The following is a 19,446-nucleotide window of genomic DNA, read 5'->3' as shown; positions in this document are numbered from 1 at the left end:
ACCCAATGGGGCTGAAGTCTCGACCCTGAGCGGAGTCAGGAGCAGTTTTCTTTATCATCTTTGCAGTTGGCGGGGGGTCTGGAACAAGCTCATGCTTCTTCAGCGATTCCTAATGTGGCACCAGGTACTGTGAGATGTACTTCGGGTCCCAGAACTGAATTTGCTTCTTTACAGAGGCCTGTCTTTAATATGGAGTCCATTTGGGAGGCAATATCTCATTTATAAATCTCTCTGGGAAACCAAATGGAGCAACTTTCCTCAAAGTGTACTATGGTGCTTTCAGAAAATAAGCAGCTAAAGACTAGAGTATTAAGTTTGGAAAATAAATCAGAAGATGTGGAAGCCAGAGTAAACATTTTAGAAGTACAGGCTTTGACTTGGGTCAAGGATAGTGCAAATTTGCATTTTAAACAAGAAATGATGGAAAACTACATGAGGAGGTGTAATCTTCAGATTATTAACTTCCCAAAAATATTTCCAATAACGGCAATAGTTATGTTTAAAAGATATTTGAATGAAGTTCTGAAAGTACCGGAGTCTTTGTTTCCGCCTCTCTCCAAAGCATGTCATTTACCTAGAAGAATTAAATCTCAAAGTCCTAACCAGCAGAATTTATCTGCTGATAGTTTGGATTTAACTAATTTCCTGGAGAGGTCGGAGACTGAGACTCAGGTTTCTGCTTCATTATTGGTACAGTTTGCAGTTGATTCTGACAGGGAATGGATGCTTAAATAGTTTTTCAAATATAAAGATATTCCTTTTTTGTCCAATACAATAAGAATGTATCCAGATATGTCTTGTCCTACCCAGAAGAGTAGGAAACAGTTTCTTATTTTGAGACTTAAGGCACTTCAGTTAGGCACAATCTTTGCTCTGAGATACCATTGTAAGTGTGTCTTGGTATTTAAAGAAAACAGATATGCTTTCTATGAGCCAAAGCAGTTATCAAAATTTATTTCAGCTAAAGGGTAATGTATTTCTATTTTATAAGTTATGTTACAGCCAGTTAGCTCAGTGAGGTAAAGTTCGTGAGCCGCTCAACCTCATCTTTAGTTTTCCTTGTAATATTTTCTTGATGTTAAATTTCAGCTATATGTCAGCTCCGTCTCTATATATAGTGGACTAATTACAACTTGCTGTTTAGTTTAATTTTATTTTTTGCAATTGTTAAAAGGTAATGGAATTTCATTACTTATACATATTTCTGTTTGTAAGATGTTTTTTCCTTTCTTGACTTGTAAAATGTTCAAAATGTTAAAATTGATAAATTAAAAATTGAAAAAAAAATTTGTAGATGGAACTAAACTGTTCAAAGTTGTTAAAACACATGTAGATTGTGAAAAATTGCAGGCAGACCTTAGGAAATTGGAAAATTTGCTATCCAAGTGGCAGATGAAATTTAATCTAGACAAATGTACATTGGGAAGAATAACCCAAATCAGATGTTAGGGTCAACTTTGGGGGTTAGCACCCAAGAAATTTAGTTGGGTGTCATCATAGACAATACGATGAAACCTTCTGCCCAATGTGTGGCAGCGGCTAAAAAAGCAAACAGGACGCTAGGAATTATTAAAAAAGGGATGGTTAACAAGAGGGATGGTTAACAAGACTAAGGCCTCCTTTTAAGAAACTGCGATAGCAGTTTCTAGTGTGGGGAGCTGCGCTGCTCTCGACGCTCATTAAATTCCTATGAGTGTCGGGAGCAGCACGGGCCATTCAGCGCGGCTCCCCACACTAGAAACTGCTATCGCAGTTTCATAAAAGAGGGGGGGTAAGAATGTTATAATGACCCTGTATTGCTCCATGGTGCAACCTCATCTCAAGTATTGTGTTCAATTCTGGTCTCCTTATCTCAAGAAAGATATAGTGGTGCTAGAAAAGATTCAAAGAAGAGTGACCAAGATGATAAAGGGGATGGAACTCCTTTCATATGAGGAAAGACTAAAAAGGTTAGGGCTCTTTAGCTTGGAAAAGAGATGGCTGAGGGGAGATATAATTGAAGTCTACAAAATCCTGAGTGGAGTAGAATGGGTACAAGTGGATCAACTTTTCATGCCAACAAAAATTACAAACACTAGGGGACACTCAATGAAGTTACAAGGAAATACTTTTAAAACCAATAGGAAGACATATTTTTTCACTCAGAGAATAGTTAAACTGAAACAGATAGCATAGCTGGTTTTAAGAAAGGCATGAACTATTTCCTGGAGGAAAAATCCTTAGTCTGTTATTGAAAAAGGCATGGAGAAGCCACTGCTTGCTCTGGATTGGTAGCATGCACTGTTGCTACTCCTTGGGTTTTGGTCAGGTACTAGGGACCTGGATTGGCTACCATGAGAACGGGCTACTGGGCTTGATGGACCATTGGTCTGATCCAGTAAGGCTATTATATTCTTATGTTAATATTCTTGTCTTTAATTTGTTTAGTTTAAGGGTTTCTCATCGTCCATGCACTCAGTTCATCAATAGTATTTTTCATATAATTTAGGGTGTCATCAAAGGATTATTTGCCTCTTCATAGAATGAAGATTTCATCTGTATAAGAGAGGATGAGATCCTGGGTCAAGGGCATATTATTTCTCAGAGCTCTCAAATAGATGGAACACAACAGTTGGCTTTATATTGCTGAGATTTCTTATCATCTTTGCAGACTTCATATGTTCTGGGTTTTTTTAAGAATTGTATAAACCATTGCAGTACCATACCCTGTATTCCTAGCTCATTTAATTTGGGAAGTAAGAGTGAGTGGTCTACTGCTCCCATTCTATATGATCAATCAGCTTGCAATTTGGTCTAATTAGATAGCCTTGATAGGCGGTATATAAATACCTAAATAAATAATTGTTGAGTATGAGATGAAATCTAGAATGAGTCCACGTTTGTGAGTAGGAACCTGTGGGGATGTGGTGAATTCTAGTTGTTCCATCAAGCTTTGGAAGGTGTGTACTTTTGGGTCATCTTGTACATCCAGATGTAGGTTTAAGTCACCTATGACTATTAAATTAGGGTTATCAATGACATAGTGAGAGATCAGGTAAGTGATTTTACCCTCTACTACATTCCAGTTACTTGGTGGTCTATATATTAATAGCAATTTTATGTCTTTCCCGCCTTCTTGGTTTATTTACCGATCATATATTCCAGCCCCTGGTCATTACAGCTGTCTAGATTTTGTAGAGAGAAGAATGATTTGTACATTATGAGGAGTCTCCCCTCCTCTTCTGTTTTTCCTGGGTGAATGGATTAGTTTGTACCTGGGTGGACAAAGATCAGTTACTACTGGTGAGTCATTGTCATAAGAACATAAGAACATAAGAAATGCCTCCGCTGGGTCAGACCCGAGGTCCATCGCGCCCAGCAGTCCGCTCACGCGGCGGCCCAACAGGTTCAGGACCTGTGCAGTAAATTTCTATCTATACCCCTCTATCCCCTTTTCCAGCAGGAATTTGTCCAAACCTTTCTTAAACCCCAGTACTGTACTCTGCCCTATAACTTCCTCTGGAATTGTATTCCAGGTGTCCACCACCCGTTGTGTAAAGAAGAATTTCCTAGCATTAGTTTTGAATTTGCCTCCTTTCAACTTTTCCGAATGCCCTCTTGTTTTTTTATTCTCTGAAAGTTTGAAGAATCTGTCCCTCTCTACTCTCTCTATGCCCTTCATGATCTTGTAAGTCTCTATCATATCCCCTCTTAATCTTCTCTTTTCTAGGGAAAAGAGTCCCAGTTTTTCCAATCTCTCAGCATATGAAAGGCTTTCCATCCCCTTAATCAGTCGTGTTGCTCTCCTCTGAACTCTCTCGAGCAATGCCATATCCTTCTTAAGGTACGGTGACCAATACAGGACGCAGTACTCAAGATGTGGGCGCACCATTGCCCGATACAGCGGAAGGATAACTTCTTTCGTTCTTTGTCCTGAATCAACGTCTCTACTATACATATTATTTCCACTTGACTATTTGCTATCAGGTCCTTCATTATTAAGGCCTTGCTACAGACTAAGTTACATTCATGTTCATATACTCTACTGGTACATAGTCTTCTTCTGCTAATGGTTCTACAGTATAAACAATTTGCTTTAGACTCTTAGTCTCTGCTCTTCTATTGGTGGGATATTTTTGAACTTCATCTTCCTATTTCCTACTATCACACTTGAGATCGCTGGTATATCCCCTATTCACTTTCTGCAGTTTTGAAGCACAATGCGTACTGCTGGAGCCTAACCGCTATTTTCTCAGACTCAATGTTTCATTATTTGTAATTTCACAGTTTGTGAACATTTAAAGGTATCGTACTATTTGAATATTGAGAATGGACTTTAGTATAAGCCTGCTATCCATATCCATGCATGCACATATGTGTATTGTAGGTTTCTATTACCCCCAATCCTCAGAACATATATAGGAACTTGGGTTTTCAGGTTATCTACAATATATATGAATGAGAGAGATTTGTATACAATGGAGGTAGTGTATGCAAATTTCTCTCTTACATATTCAGTGGGTATCCTGAAAACCTGACCGGCTGGATGTGTTCCAAGGATTGGGTTGCAAACCACTAGTTCGTATCTGCCTAATCTTGCCTAATGGTTGGAGTCGCCCTGAGGGAAAGTATACCAAATTGAATATTCTCTTATCTGCAGGGAGAGCAGGCAGGGTATTAACGTAGAACAAAATCTTTTCCAGAGAAAGGAAAATGGTAAAACCAGAGGACATTATTTGAGGTTGAGGGGTGGTAGATTCAAGAGCAATGTTAGGAAATTCTACTTTACGGAAAGGGTGGTGGATGCCTGGAATGCGCTGGAGAGGAAATCGGTGACTGAGTTCAACAAAGCGTGGGATGAACACAGAGGATCTAGAATCAGGAAATAATATTAAATATTGAACTAAGGCCAGTACTGGGCAGACTTGCATAGTCTGTGTTTGAATATGGCCGTTTGGGGGAGGAAGGGCTAGAGAGGGCTTTAGCGGATGGGAGGGTGTAGATGGGCTGGAGTAGGTTTTGACGGAGATTTTGGCAGTTGGAACCCAAGCACAGTACCGGGTAGAGCTTTAGATTCTTGTCCAGAAATAGCTAAGAAGAAAAAATTTAAAAAAATTTAAATTGAATCAGGTTGGGTAGACTGGATGGACCATTCGGGTCTTTATCTGTCATCTACTATGTTACTATGTTATACACACAAACCAAAATGTAGTTGTAAGATCCTGAACAGTCTTTGAGGGTTAAACCTGTGCACATCCAGTCAGATATACTTTAAAGGTACAACACACTCTTTATTGATTCACAAACCTGAGCCTGTTACTTCACAGGCTCAAGGAAGGCAAAATAGTCTCTTATTTCATTACCAGTCTAGTTCCATTTCATAAATCTTTAAATATCATATGGGTTACAGAGCCCAATATAATTTTTATGGTTAATGATTGCCATCTCCAAACACTGGTTGCAACCGTTTATACAGCTTACCTTAGCCAAGTAGATAGCAACTATCTCGCTTTGACAGTTTTCCTCCTAACTTCACTTCTTCCCAGGGCTTCTCCTCAGCCTACAGCTAGGGAAAGTTTCTTCCTCTGGAGAACTCTCATCTCATGGCATATCTTGGGGAAGTCTCTTGCTCTGGGACATCCCTGACTGACTCTACTCTAGCACATATGAACTCCTCCTTGCATCAGTCCTGCCCCCATAACTCAGCAGGGTTGCCCCACCTGCCCTAAGATGGTTTACTGTTGAGCTAGTGCCCCCTGCTGTCCATTGGTATAATTGCAGTATCAGTGAAGGTACTCTTACTCCCTCACAGTAATATTTAAAAGTATGATGTTGAAGTGTGGAATTTTACAGGATTGTTATGGGAGGGGTGATGTTCAGAAGATCATGAATGTTGAGTTTAATTATCAAAACCGTGGAGGGCAAAGGGCGTCTTGGACTGACAATACTGTGCCTCATACTATACACTAGTATCTGTGTGGTCGTCCAATCTCTTCAACACCCCTCTCCTCCTTCAGTGGAAGTTTTGCTTTCACACAGTGCCAAAGAAAGAATTCATCTAACAAACATGAAAATTACCTTCCAAGGCAAATAATTCAAAAACTCCAAATTTTCTCTAGTCCATGTGGTGTCATTTCCTGAGCCAGACATGATCATGCGATGCAGTGCATGTGCCACGGCATACACAGCATTGTATACACTATAGCTGCTTGCAAAGTGGGTGGTGTGACAGTGAGAGCCAAATACAGATTTTTCTTCAAGGGTGAGAACCTTTCTAGAGTGGCATTGTCTTTTGATATTCTTTGGGCATTGGTCATCACATAGGCCCAGCCACCACCTCATACTATAGCCGTAATGTGAAAGCCAGATAGGCTTCATCTCCCGGATAAATTTTATAAAGTTTGGCATATCCTTACGATGTGTTATGAAGATCAAGGAGTTGTTCTTCATAGAGAATTGAAATATAATTTTACTTCTCTCTATCTTATCTGTGGTAATGAAAACTTTGCTAGGTATCAGCAGAACAACATATCTGAATGTATCATGCATTTTCAATGCATAGTTTTCATTAAAGTACAGAATGATCACAGTAGATGATTCAGATGATTCCTCAATAAATTTCAGTAGTTTGATTCCTTGCTCATCTGGGATTCTACCGTGGTGCGCGAAGGTTTCATGGAATGCGATGCAGCCACCGCTCTGCTCAATCCCTTCTCTCAGGATCTGAACAGCCCTCACACTGCGGTCATCATCGGGTGAAATGATGCCGACCCAGTCCCAGCCGAAATGTTTCAGAAGCTTGCCTATCCCAGCACAGAGGTGCATCTCGTTGGGGACAGTCCGGTAGAAATAAGGAAACCTCTCAGTGTCACTCATATGAAGACTCTGTGAGGTGTAGCTGATCTGTTGAAAAAATATAATGAAGTAAACATAAATTGGGAGACTCTTAAAAAAGTATAAGATAGTCAATATTTATTTATTTATTTAACACACGTATACATCACCTCGAATCTAGGCAGTTTCCAATATCAAGGACATTCATAGAATTACATAAAATCATCAACTAGACAGTATTCATTAACAAGACACATTCAGCTTTTAGCTCTGCCTTTTCTATATTTCCTCCTGATGAAGCTAATGGAGAAACACATTTGTGTTGCGGAAGACAAACTGATAGTTTGAAAATGGAGCTGGACATGATTTGATTTTGGTAGTGTTTTGAATATTTTTCATGTTGCACTATGAGGGATTTAGCCACCGGTAAGTCCTGACCTGCAAACTCAGGACTATTAAACTGAGTCAAAGACGACAAGACGAGTGGCCTTTCGTATTCTATCCTTTTGAGAACTTACTAGGAGGCAACCATTGCTCGTGGTTTGGGGTTAATACAACCGAGAACAATTCACTCACTTTAGAGCAGTGTTTTTCAACCTTTTTTGGGCAAAGGCACACTTGTTTCATGAAAAAAATCACGAGGCACACCACCATTAGAAAATGTTAAAAAATTTAACTCTCTGCCTATATTGACTATATATAAAGTAATTCTCTTGAATAGGAATCAAATAAACACAAAGAAAGTATTTTATAATTACTTTATTACGAAATAAAAATTATAAAATACTTTATTCAGTGCGAAACCTGGGCCTGTTTGGCTGAACACAAAGCTGATATTCTGGCTGGAATCGAAGAAAGACACACACGTAGCTCTTCGTCAACAGCTCTCAGTCTCTCTCTGTATTTGGATTTTATAGCATACAAAAATAGACAAATATACCCTCCATCCTTTTTATTAAACCACAATAGCAGTTTTTAGCGCAGGGAGCTGCGCTGAATGCCCAGCGCTGCTCTTGACGCTCATAGGCTCCCTGCGCTAAAAACCACTATTGCGGTTTAGTAAAAGGTGACCATATTGTAAAATATAGACAGCAGATATAAATTCAGAACTGTGCATAGTAAGTGAAGGGAAGTTTTCATCTCTGGGAATTTACCCAGTTAACTATTAAGTTATTTGGGCAAATTCCTTTGAAAACTGTGGTAATACTGCCTCCACTTTGCTAAATTTAAAATAAAATCATTTTTCCTACCTTGTCTGGTGATTTCTGGTTGCACTTTCTTCTTCTGACTGTGCATCCAATCTTTCTTCCCTTCTATCAGCCTGTATGCTTTCTCTCCTCCACACCTCATTCCCTCCCCCAACTTTTTCTTCCTCTCTCCCTGACCTTTCTTTCTGTTTCTCTTCTTTCCTTCTGTTTCCCTGCCTGCCCCCTTTCTTTCTTTCTTTCTCCCTGCCGTTCCCCAAGCCACTGCCGCTGCCATCGGGGAACAGGACCCACCAATGGATAACAGGCCCCAAAGCCGACGCCGACGCATGCTCTCCCTGACGTCAATTCTACAATCGGAAAGGAAGTTCCGCCCAGCCAGGCAGCGATTGGCTGGCCCGAACTTCCTCTCCGACTGTAGAATTGACATCGGGGAGAAGAAGACTAGATCGCCAAGACAAAGTGAGTCCTGGGTGATCGACTCACTTTGCCTTGGCGAGCTACTGGCGCCCCTGCCTCGGGCCCCCTGTCAGCTCCGGGCCCGGCGGCCCTGCGGCACACCAGGCAACATCTCGCGGCACACTAGTGTGCCGCGGAACAGCGGTTGAAAAACACTGCTTTAGAGAATGATTTGCATATTTATTTATGGTTATGAAGATCTTTTTTGTCAATAGTGTGAAAATATAGTGAACATGTCACCATCTTTGTCACTGTGGGAGAAGAGTTTAAATCCCACAGGCCATAGACTTTGATAATGTATAGTGTGCAGGTGGATGTGCAAATGGATGGATGGAGTGTGGGTGGGTTTGCACACTTACACATAACTTTATACATCACAAAATTGAGTGCGTATCTCCAGGATGTCCACATTAGCATTTCGACCAGCTCTATGACTGGCTGAAGTACTTGGGTTTAAGTTTCAAGTTTATTTAAAAATTTTTATACCGCTCAATCAGACTTCTGAGTGGTGTGCAATAAAATAGCATTACAAAGATAAAAGTAAGGTAAAATTTGCCAATAAACGAAGAGGGGGGGGAAAAAATAAAGAAATATTCTGATTAAAGACGAACAGAAACAGAGGGAAAAAGGGGAAGAACTACAATATTTTTGAAAAAAGAGAACAGTCAAGGGATTAGCAGTAGGGAGGGGATTTCATAAAAATGTCAATAAGTATTTAGCCCTTATAAGGGCAGTTAAGTTTCAAAAGCGTCTTGCAACAGGAATGTTTTCAGCTTTGTTTTGAAATGGGGCAGAGACGTTTCTTCGCGGATGTCATTGGGAATAAAATTCCAAAGAGATGGTGCAGTCACTGCGAAATTGTTCAGCCTTAACGTTCCCATTAAGCTCCCATTTACAGAATTATCCTCCGTAAGAGGGATTTTATAAGAAGATGAACCCACTTTGGGCTATTTTAGTCTTTTTTGTGTAAATGGTTTATAAAATATCGATTAATACAAAAATACACACTTGGAACTGTCGGTGCAAATTTTGCAAAAACATTTCAATTTTATTTAACGATTTTTCTTAATTTTCAGGGTTTTTTTGGGGGAGGAAGAGTCGGATCATTTCATATATTCATTCTAACCTAACAAAACTTATGATAATTACTAGCTGATTACCCAGCATTGCCTGGATATTTATTTATCCCAATTTTCCGGTATCGATAGACTTGTATTCAGTGATTGCGTCTAGTAATTTGATTGTTTATTGCATGGACATCTTCATTTTTAGCAGCAAGAATGGTTGGATTGATAGTGTCAGTATTAATCTCAGGGAGCTCAAAAACTATGGATTAAACACTATCTGTCATTTTTGATTATTTTTATGTCACCTCTTCCCACAAGAACGTCCCTCTCTATGGGGCTAAACTTGGACTTAAACGACATTGGGAGTGTGAGTATTCATCTCATCGAGCCCGAAAACTATGGGTTAGACATTAATATCTGTGTTTTTTAATAATTTTTACGTCACCTCCTTCCCACCCCATCTGTCGTTTTCAATAATTGTGACATATCACCTCCTTCCCACCCCCACAGTATTTTTCCCCCGATAGTAAGTCGTATGTATACCAAGTTTGGTTGAAATCTCTCCATGCGTTTTAGAGTTATGCTGATTATTCATCTCAGCGAGTCCGAAAATACTATGGGGTAGACTCTAAAATCTGTGTTTTTCGATAATTTTTACATGTCACCTCCTTCCCACCCCTATCTGTCGTTTTCGATAATTTTTACATGTCACCTCCTTCCCACCCCCACAGTATTTTTCCCCCGATAGTAAGTCGTATGTATACCAAGTTTGGTTGAAATCTCTCCATGCGTTTTAGAGTTATGCTGATTATTCATCTCAGTGAGCCCGAAAATACTATGGGGTAGACTCTAAAATCTGTTGTTTTTGATAATTTTTACATGTCACCCCCTTCCCACCCCACAGTATTTTTCCCCACATAGTAAGTGATATCTAAACCAAGTTTGGTAGAAACTTGTCCATGCATTTCAGAGGTATGCTGAGTATTCATCTCTGCGAGCCCAAAAACTATGAAAAACTATGGGGTAGACACTAAAATCTGTTGTTTTTGATCATTTTTACATGTCACCCCTCTTCCCACCCTCACAGTGTTTGTTCCCAGATAGTAAATGATATGTATATGTCAAGTTTAGTTGAAATCTGTCCATGTGTTTCAGTTATGCTAAAACATACATACATACATACACACATCTGATTTTATATATAGAAGATTCAAAAGGGGTGGTATGGACTGAAATTTGGCATGAAAGAATAAATGGTGAAAATATGCATTGAGATAACAAAATGGACCAGATCCAACCAGGGATTTCCAGAGAAACAGCCCGTCCTGCAAATGGCTTAGTGCTTTTCTATGGGACAAGCACTTCCAGCATTTTTAGCTCAGAAACTTATGTTCTTATAAGTTTCAAGTTTATAAAAAAAATTTTTAAACTGCTTAATCGGTTTCTAAGCGGTGTATAATATAAAATTTACATAAAAACAGATTAAAAATCAGGGATACTAGACAAAACCAAAGTGGCTTAGTAAAACACATAATAAAACATATGGACGTACTTCAAACAATAGGAAAGAAAGGGAAGAAATACAATCGTGAAAGAAAAAGCAAAACAAAAAAAGGAAAAAAACAATAGGTTAGGGTAAAAAGTGCTAAAATTTGTTTGTTTATGTCCTTAAAAGGACAGTTATTGTCCAAAGGCATCCTGGAACAAAAATGTTTTTAATTTTGATTTGTTTTATTTAAGATTCACTGTGCAAATGATTGGGCATTGAATTCCAGAGAGTAGGGGCAGTGACAGCAAAGTTATTGGAACGCAACATGTTGATTAATTTTAAAGAAGGTACGACGCGAAGATTTTTGTGACATTGAGCGAAGCGATTTTAAAGAATTATAAGGAATTAAAAGTCTGTTAATGAACTCCGGTCGATTATTTAATCTTATTGTAAAGGTTAAAAGTAAGATTGTATCTCTTTCCCCCTTTTTTTCCTTTTGTTTTATATGTTTTGTCAGGTTAGTCGTATTTATTTGGTTTGTCTCCCCCCAAATCTTGTAATTTTACTGTTTTTGTACATCGCTTAGAATTTTGAATAAGCGATTAATCAAATCCATAATAAACTTGAAACTTGAATTTTATAATGAATTCTATGTTCAACGGGTAACCAATATACCCTGAATAGGAGAGGTGAGACATGATCATATTTCTTAGTGCCACAAATGATCTTAATAACTTTGTTTTGTACAATCTGAAGCCGTCTAATTTCCTTTTTTGTAATGCCTTTATAAAGGGCCTTATAAAGGGCATTACAGTAGTCTATGCAAGAAATTACTAGACCATAAGAACAGCCATACCGAGTCAAACCAATGGTCCTTCTAGCCCAATTTCCTGTTTCCAAAGTGTTTAGTCCAGGTCACAAATACCTTGCAAGAACCCAAGTAGTACCAAGATTCCATGCTAGTGATCTCAGGGCAATCAGTGGCTTCCCCTATGTCTGTCTCAATAACAGACTAAGGACTTTTCATCCAGGAACTTGTCCAAACTTTCTTAACCACAGCTATGCTAACAACTGAAACAACATTTTCTGGCAGTGATTTTCTGGCAGTGATTTAAGAGTTTAACTATTCTTTGAGTAAATATATTTCTTCCTATTTGTTTTATAAGGATTTCCATGTAATTCCAGGGATTTCCATATAATTCCATTGAGTGTCCTCTGGTTTATGTACTTTTTGAAAGGGTAAAAACTCAATTACCCTTACCCATGGTACACTATTCAGGATTCTGTAGACCTTAATTAATATAAAAAAGGAAGGAGAGGGGAGATACAATAGAGCAAGCCTTGACAAAGTTTTGTAAGATTTAGGAGCTAGTTGCCGACATGTCCCTCTCCCCACTGTCTCCACCACAGAAAGAAGTGGTGGTGATGCTGAGGGGATGGGGGTGGGAGCTTGGATATGGGAGACTGTTGAATTCTAAATCAAGAGCAAACTGTTGCCTGTTGGCTTACTGGCACCTTACCAAAAACATCTGAACCCATTATGCTTCTGGGCAATAAAATTAGATCTGTTGAGACCTTCTGCTATTTAGGCATCCTTCTAGACTCACAGTGAACATTTCTACCTCAAATTTCTAATTTATGGAAATCAAGCTTCTTTATATTTAGGCAGCTATGCACTGTAAGCTTTGTTACTAGAATCAGGACCGAACTGCTTGAGTGCTGCTGAATATTTGTGGTTAGCCATAGATAAGTGATTGAAATGGCTGTGAGCCTCTCCAGGCCTTTTAAATTACTTTGAATATTGGATGGATAGCTCTTTGTTTCATCTGTACAATACTCCCTCTTCTGTCTCCAGCCTCATTCTCTCTTTCTCGCAATCTGTAGAGCTGCAAAATATTCCTTGCTGCTTACGAAGGGGTCTTTGGTCTCCCATCTGCTACACTGTTGCTCTTACGTAGGCCCCCATCTTTGGATAATTCAAATTGTATTGGCCACAGAGGCTAATATTCAGTTCATTTTAGTATAAAATATGAGGACTGACAATTAAGTTCAGAAACTCATCTCAGAAAAAGTGCTACATACCTCATTGATTAATATCACTACGGCCACCTTCGAAGTACTCCCCTTGGGAATCTATGATCCGACACCAGCACCTAGTCCACCCTTCAAAGAAATTTTGGAACTCTTATTCTGGAATGGCCATCAGAACTGTCGTTATATTAACCTCGATGTCCTGAATGTCATCAAAATGTATTCCTTTCAATATTTCCTTTATTTTGGGGTAAAGCAAAAAGTCATTGGAGACTAGGTCAAGTGAGTAGGGTATCTGTTCCAATACAGATATTTGTTTTCTGACTAAAACCTCTCTCACAGACAGTGCCGTGTGAGCTGGTCCATTGTCGTGATGCAAGTTGGTGAAAAGTTTAGGCCATTTTCAACTAACTTTTTCATACAGCCTTTTCTGCACTTCCAAATAGAAAACTTGGTTAACTGTTTACAAATATATAATGATATCAAAAAAGGTTAGCAACATTGTTTTGTCTCTTGATTTGAACTGGCAGTTGGGTTGTGGAGAATTAGCTGACTTCCATTGTGCACTTTGACACTTTGTTTCAGGGTCGTATTGGTACACCCATGTTTCATCACCACTGATAACATGGACCAAAACATCTTCTTGCTTCTCTAATAGGTCTTGACAAACTTCAACTGTCCTTTGCTTTTGTTCATCGGTTGGTTCCTTTGGGACCATTTTTGCACACACCTTTCTCATGCCAAGATTTCCGAGTTAAGATTTTCATACCTATATCTCCATTGATGTTTACTTGGTCTGCTATGCTTCTCAAAGTCAGCCAACAATTTTGACGCAGAATTCGACACATTTTTGCAATATCTTCATCATTTCTATTCATTACTGGCCACCTTAACCTTTCTTCATCAATGATACTTTCTCTCTCCTCAGAAAAATGTTTAATCCATTTGTACACTGCCAATTTCTTCATGGCATTATCCCCATAAACTTGGACTAACATGTCCCTGATTTCACTTCCACTCTTGCCAAGTTTAACAAGTAATTTAACGCTAGCTCGTTGCTCTACCTCATGCTTCTGACATTCTTGTGATTGCACCCAAAAACACGCAACAACAATAATGAACGCCACTCAGCAAGACACCGCCACACATTGACACAAACGCAGCTGTGAGACACTAATATACCAAGTCTATGAAACCTCACCAAGTTGTTTATACAGTGCTGCCAACGTAAGTACATGGAGGCAAGTTTGTAAACTTAATTGTCAGACCTCATACTACATTGTAATATAGAAGAGAATGGCAGATAAAGAACAATATGGTCCATTCAGTCTGCTCAACAATATTCTTCCCTTGAAAGCAACAGGGAAGAGCTGTAGATCAGGCTGACAAATCCTGTGCTCCTTCCTTTTCTTCACCCTCCTTCCTTAGGCACTAGAGAAGGGAGGTACTAGGACTGTCCATATGATCTGAAGCTATCATACAGGTAGGTATGTACTGTTTCATTCACATCTTTAGGGGTGGACAGGGGTCAATGACTACTGAAGAAAGGTGTGTGGAGGGTCATGCCTTCATCCCTCCAGTGGTTAGTTTGGACACTTTTTGGTCCCTTATTTGTTATTAAAACAGGTCTTGCTCCAGACATCTAAATTGTGCCCTAGACATTTTTTAAAATGTTCAATTATGACAGAAAAATGTCTAAATCATAAGCCCTGCTTAGTCCTGCCCAGACCACACTTCTAATATGATCCCTCAATCAATGGTATAGTGAAGGTAGGAGGTGCATAGGGCAGTGATGCCCCTCTGAACCCTCTTCTCAACCTCTCATGCCATCATGCAATAGCCCCTGCTCCTATCACGCTCCTCACAAAACACTCGCACCCTCACTTCCTAGCCCTTTTCCTCTTTAAATCTTCTCTAGCATGAGTGATTTCTCTAGCCTGCTGCTAGTGACAGCATTGGCTTTCCCTCTGACCTCACTTCCTGGCCCCACTCCCTGGAAGTGATTTCAGAGGAAGCCAGCAGGCCAGAGTAATTGTTTGTGCTAGTGAAGATTTAGTGACATACAGGATGGGGAAGGGAGGGCATTTGCAAGGCATGGGAGAGTGAAGAGGTGCCAGTGTTCCCAGAGCTGTCTGCCCCTGCCCCACCCTGACTATGACACTTCCCTTAACATTTAGATGTACCATAGACCAACAGCATAGAAATCCATCTAGAGAAGAGACTTCAAAAATAGTGAATTGGAAAGGTTTGGCTAGAAAAAGTTCATCTGCCCCTTTATGTCACTTTTTTATGCTTTTCTCTTTTAAAAATGAGCCCCAAAGTAAGGTTAAGAATCTCTCTGACCTGGGGGTAGTGGTACATCTGGAGCATATCATAGAATCGATAGGATAGCTCAGCTGGAAAGTTTTCAATGATGGCAGCCACTGGGAGAGCTGAATTGCACTTAAAATTTACGTACAAGTCCTGACCTATCAAAATATTTAATGCCTCAGTAAAGATAGTGTTCATAATCTTGAAATGCTCTGCAAGGTGGAGCCCCAGTGTGATGTTGGGTAAGAGCTCTGAGCTGTTGTTAATTTCCTCCACCGCAAACACGAAGGCCAAGAAGTTAAAGGTATTTTCTGGAAAATTCCTGTAATAACATGAAGCGGATAATTTTATTACAAAAGGGCACCTAGAAACATTTGCAAAAATGCACCTATTTTATATCTAGTTTATAAATGCAATACTGATAGATGTACCTAATATCTGACAAAATTATTCACTTGTTTCAGAGACAGCATAGATGTGAGTGTGTACTGTATCCATGTACCTGCAATTGTACCCCTGCCCCACCCAAAAGTCACAGGGGACATTCCTACTTTCTGGGAAGCACAGGATATTATGAGACCACATCCAACAGTCTTCCTAGTAATACAGTAGAAAAATGAATGATATAAAAACAAAACTTAAATGGTTGTATGTGTGTTTGATGTGTTGTATGGTGCTTAGGTGGTGACTCTGACTGTGAAGACCGAAGGCTGGGACTGGGCAGACTTTCTCCTATATGGAAATTCAGTGTAAGATGGGCTGAAGAAGGTTTTAATGGAAACTCCAGTAATTGGATCAAGAGGACAGTGCTGGGCAGACTTTTATGGCCTATATTCTGCGAATGACAAGATGGTTTGGATAGGCTGGAGGGAACTTCAGTAGAAACTTCAATAGTTGGAATGTAATGACAGTTCCTGGAGGAATTCTATAATCTATGTGATTGTTCTTCATTGCAAGACTCACAATCCAATGGTGGCCTATGAAAACCTCTTCTGTGATCTGCAGCTCCTATCCCATTTCCAAAGATGCTCTTATTCGAAAACTACAAGGATGGTCCATCATGGCAGTGATTCAGTACTGGTGGGGGAGGACAAATATCCTTCCCTCACCTGGTAGTGGGGAGGGATGGAGGAAGAAGGGAGAGATGCTGGATGGGAGGGGGCAGAAAGGAGAGGAACAGTGGCAAATGGAAGAAGGGGAGGGGGAAGGTGATGGATGGAAAGGAGGGAAAAGAGATGGTGTATATGGATAGAGGGTATTGGATGAGGAGGGAAGATATGGTGCACATGGATGGAGGTAATGGAAGAGGAGGGAATTGAGGAAAGAGATGGTGCATATGGATGGAGGATGGGGAAGAGAAGAGAAGGAAGAGTTGGTGCACATGGACTTGAGGGACCTGCGGTCTGTCCCAGGAATGGCAGCTCTTATGTTCTTATGACTTTCAAACTATTCATTTCCTTCATGTAATGAATATGCTCAAATGAAAAACTCATGCGGACATAGTCCTCAGATAAGGATTCAATGACAGAAGATATAATCTTGATATTGTCCGCATATGAGTGTATGCAAAGATTAATGTGGATGAAATGAAGAAGCCAGTTAGCACTGGAAATTTCTCCCTCGCTTCCACAACATGAAATCCTTCCTGTAAAATACTTCATTCTTAAGACATCAGCCCCTCAGCTGTCTTGCACCTGACGTTCAGATAAATCTGGCAGTGTGTGTGTTTGGTATCCCCAAAGAGGTGTGGACAAAGTAGCTTCCTTATCTCACTCTGCTATGCCAATACCACTGTCATCCTTCAGTGCTCACATATATTTCCTGATAAATAATCTTTTTCTATAGTGAAAGAAACCCTCATGAATCCCTTGTTACCCCCTCTTCGTCAAGGACCCTTCCAAAGTGGGCTTTATTCTCCACTGACGGCAAAGCATGTGTGTTAAATATAAATGCACCTCCCCATGTGCATTCTTGTGAAAAATGTAACTTCTCTGCTTTTCATGGCAAGTCACAAAATACCCCTGGAGATACCTCATCACTAGCAGAAACTTTTAACTGGGCAGAGGACATTTTTGGAGAGGACAATCAAGGCATGTTTCATGCGTTTAAAATTAGATAAACTTCAAAAATATGAATCTATAAATAAAAGATCCAATATATGATAAAACATTAGCAATGTACAGAAGCTTATTATATGGCTGGTAAGAATTCACCTGCTACAGTTTCTCATCTGTTTAGGTATTAAACAATGGGCAAAAATATTCACCAACTTTGAGTGGAGACATTGAACCCTGAAATGTAATTTCAAAGTCTGTAATATCTCATAGAATAGAGACAGGAAACTGTAACCTCTCAAGAAAGTACGAACACAAAAGATTCCTCATACACAGTGGTGTAGTGAGGGTGAGAGGTGCCTGGGGTGGTAGTGGCACTCCCCAGCCCTCTTCTCTGCCCCCACCCCCATCCACCCCTTCCCTTCCCTCTACCTCTTTAATGTTCCTGGAGTGAGCAGCAACCGCAACTTGCTGATCGCACCAGTGTTGGCTCTTCCGCTGATATCACTTCCTAAGCACGGGTCCAGGAAGTGATGTCATAGAAAGGGCCAATGCTGGTGTGAGCAGCAGGTTGTGGTTGCTGCTCGTGCCAGGAATGTTTAAAGAGTTACTGGAATGGAATGGGTACGTGCCTATGGTAGTGGGAGGGTGTAGAAGCGGATGGGTGGTGGCACCCCTGGTTAAATCACCCCTCCTTACTATGCCACTGCTCATACAGGCTCAAGCTACATCTGTCTAAATGAAACTCATAAGTTTGTCTCAGAAAGGAGGAAATACACAATGATACTTACTCATTTATAAGAATACGCTTGACATTGAGGTCAAGGGGTTTAGTTAGCTTGGCACCAAGCTGTTGAATGAATCCCCCAATTATAATGTCCCCATGGCTATAGTAGGAGTCACCATTAATAGCAAATGCACGCAGTGGTAAACATTGGCACTCGATGGTCTTCCACAAAACAGTGTAAAGTATTAGTAGAATCAGAAGAGGATGAGCTCCCATCTTTCAAGGTGAAAAAAAGCTGCTCTTCCTGCTCTATGACCTTGGTTAGTTTCTTGGTGCACTGGAGGATACTGTCAAAGTCTTAGTGACCTGCACCCTTTTGCATGAAAGATTCAGCTGCTAACCATGCAATTTGAGATTGGACACAAAAAGACCCTTTGAAGGACACAAATCACATTACAGATGACCACAGAAGTCTTCTGCCAATGCTGCTGATGTGAACTATTATCTGAGAGAGTATCCTGTGATCTTTATATAACTCTACTCCTGAAAGGATCATACTCAAGGGATATTGCCCCTGCTCTGTGCAGTTAATATTAAATATAAGTTGTTTTTATTAATATGACCTTACAGAATCTTTCCTTCATTAACTGCAAGATAAATGTTAATTTGAAAGGAGTGCATGGTGAGGAGTGTAATCATACCAGTAATAGGAATTTTGGATTTGGTTTATTATTAATAGAAAATAAAAATAGCATATGCCTTTTAATCAGAATCTGCCAGATATATGATTCCCTGGAGCACAGGGCAGAGGCCACTGTATACAGAATAATATCTTCAGTCCTGTACATCAGAGATCAGTATATAGGGAATTCATACCATACTGAAAGGAAATTGTGCTGTGCTTTGCTTCTTTTCTTTTGTATTTAATTAAAATAATAGTAAGTGGGGGGGGGGGGGGGGGGGATTTTTGAGAGGACATCCAAGTCTGAGGGCGGACATTTTGGGCAAGACATCCACAAACCCAGCAGAAAAATGTCCATTTTCAAAACTGTCAGATGTCTATTTTTCATTTTTGAAAATGACTCATGTATAAGTTTTGATCCTTTGGATGTCTATCTTTTTTGGCCATTTTCAAAAATAAAATTGTCCGCGTGAAAACACAAAAGCAAGTTTTGTAGACGTACGGAACTACCTTGATTGGCGGCAGCAGAGAAATCACCATCAACTGAGCTGGTTTTGTGGATTTCTGCCAGCTCAGCTGATGGGGATCCCCCTTGTCAGGATCAGCTGA

At 39.9% G+C, this 19,446-nt stretch overlaps 1 protein-coding gene across 1 annotated transcript in view; it reads right to left on the bottom strand.

Annotated features, from left to right (window-relative positions):
* LOC117368645 (vomeronasal type-2 receptor 26-like) overlaps positions 1-18,431 on the bottom strand; it is a 32,251-nt gene extending 13,820 nt beyond the window's left edge. The window contains exons 1-3 of the mRNA XM_033962372.1: positions 18,220-18,431; positions 15,408-15,696; positions 6,058-6,882 (exon numbers count right to left, since the gene is read on the bottom strand). Coding sequence (XP_033818263.1) covers positions 6,058-6,882; positions 15,408-15,696; positions 18,220-18,431 — 1,326 coding nt within the window. The remainder of the gene's footprint in view (positions 1-6,057; positions 6,883-15,407; positions 15,697-18,219) is intronic.
* Between the last annotated feature and the right edge of the window lie 1,015 nt (positions 18,432-19,446).

This window comes from Geotrypetes seraphini, chromosome 10, assembly GCF_902459505.1.
Source record: "Geotrypetes seraphini chromosome 10, aGeoSer1.1, whole genome shotgun sequence".
In the NCBI taxonomy this organism is placed as follows: domain Eukaryota; kingdom Metazoa; phylum Chordata; class Amphibia; order Gymnophiona; family Dermophiidae; genus Geotrypetes; species Geotrypetes seraphini.
This window is presented reverse-complemented; position numbering and strand designations above follow the sequence as displayed.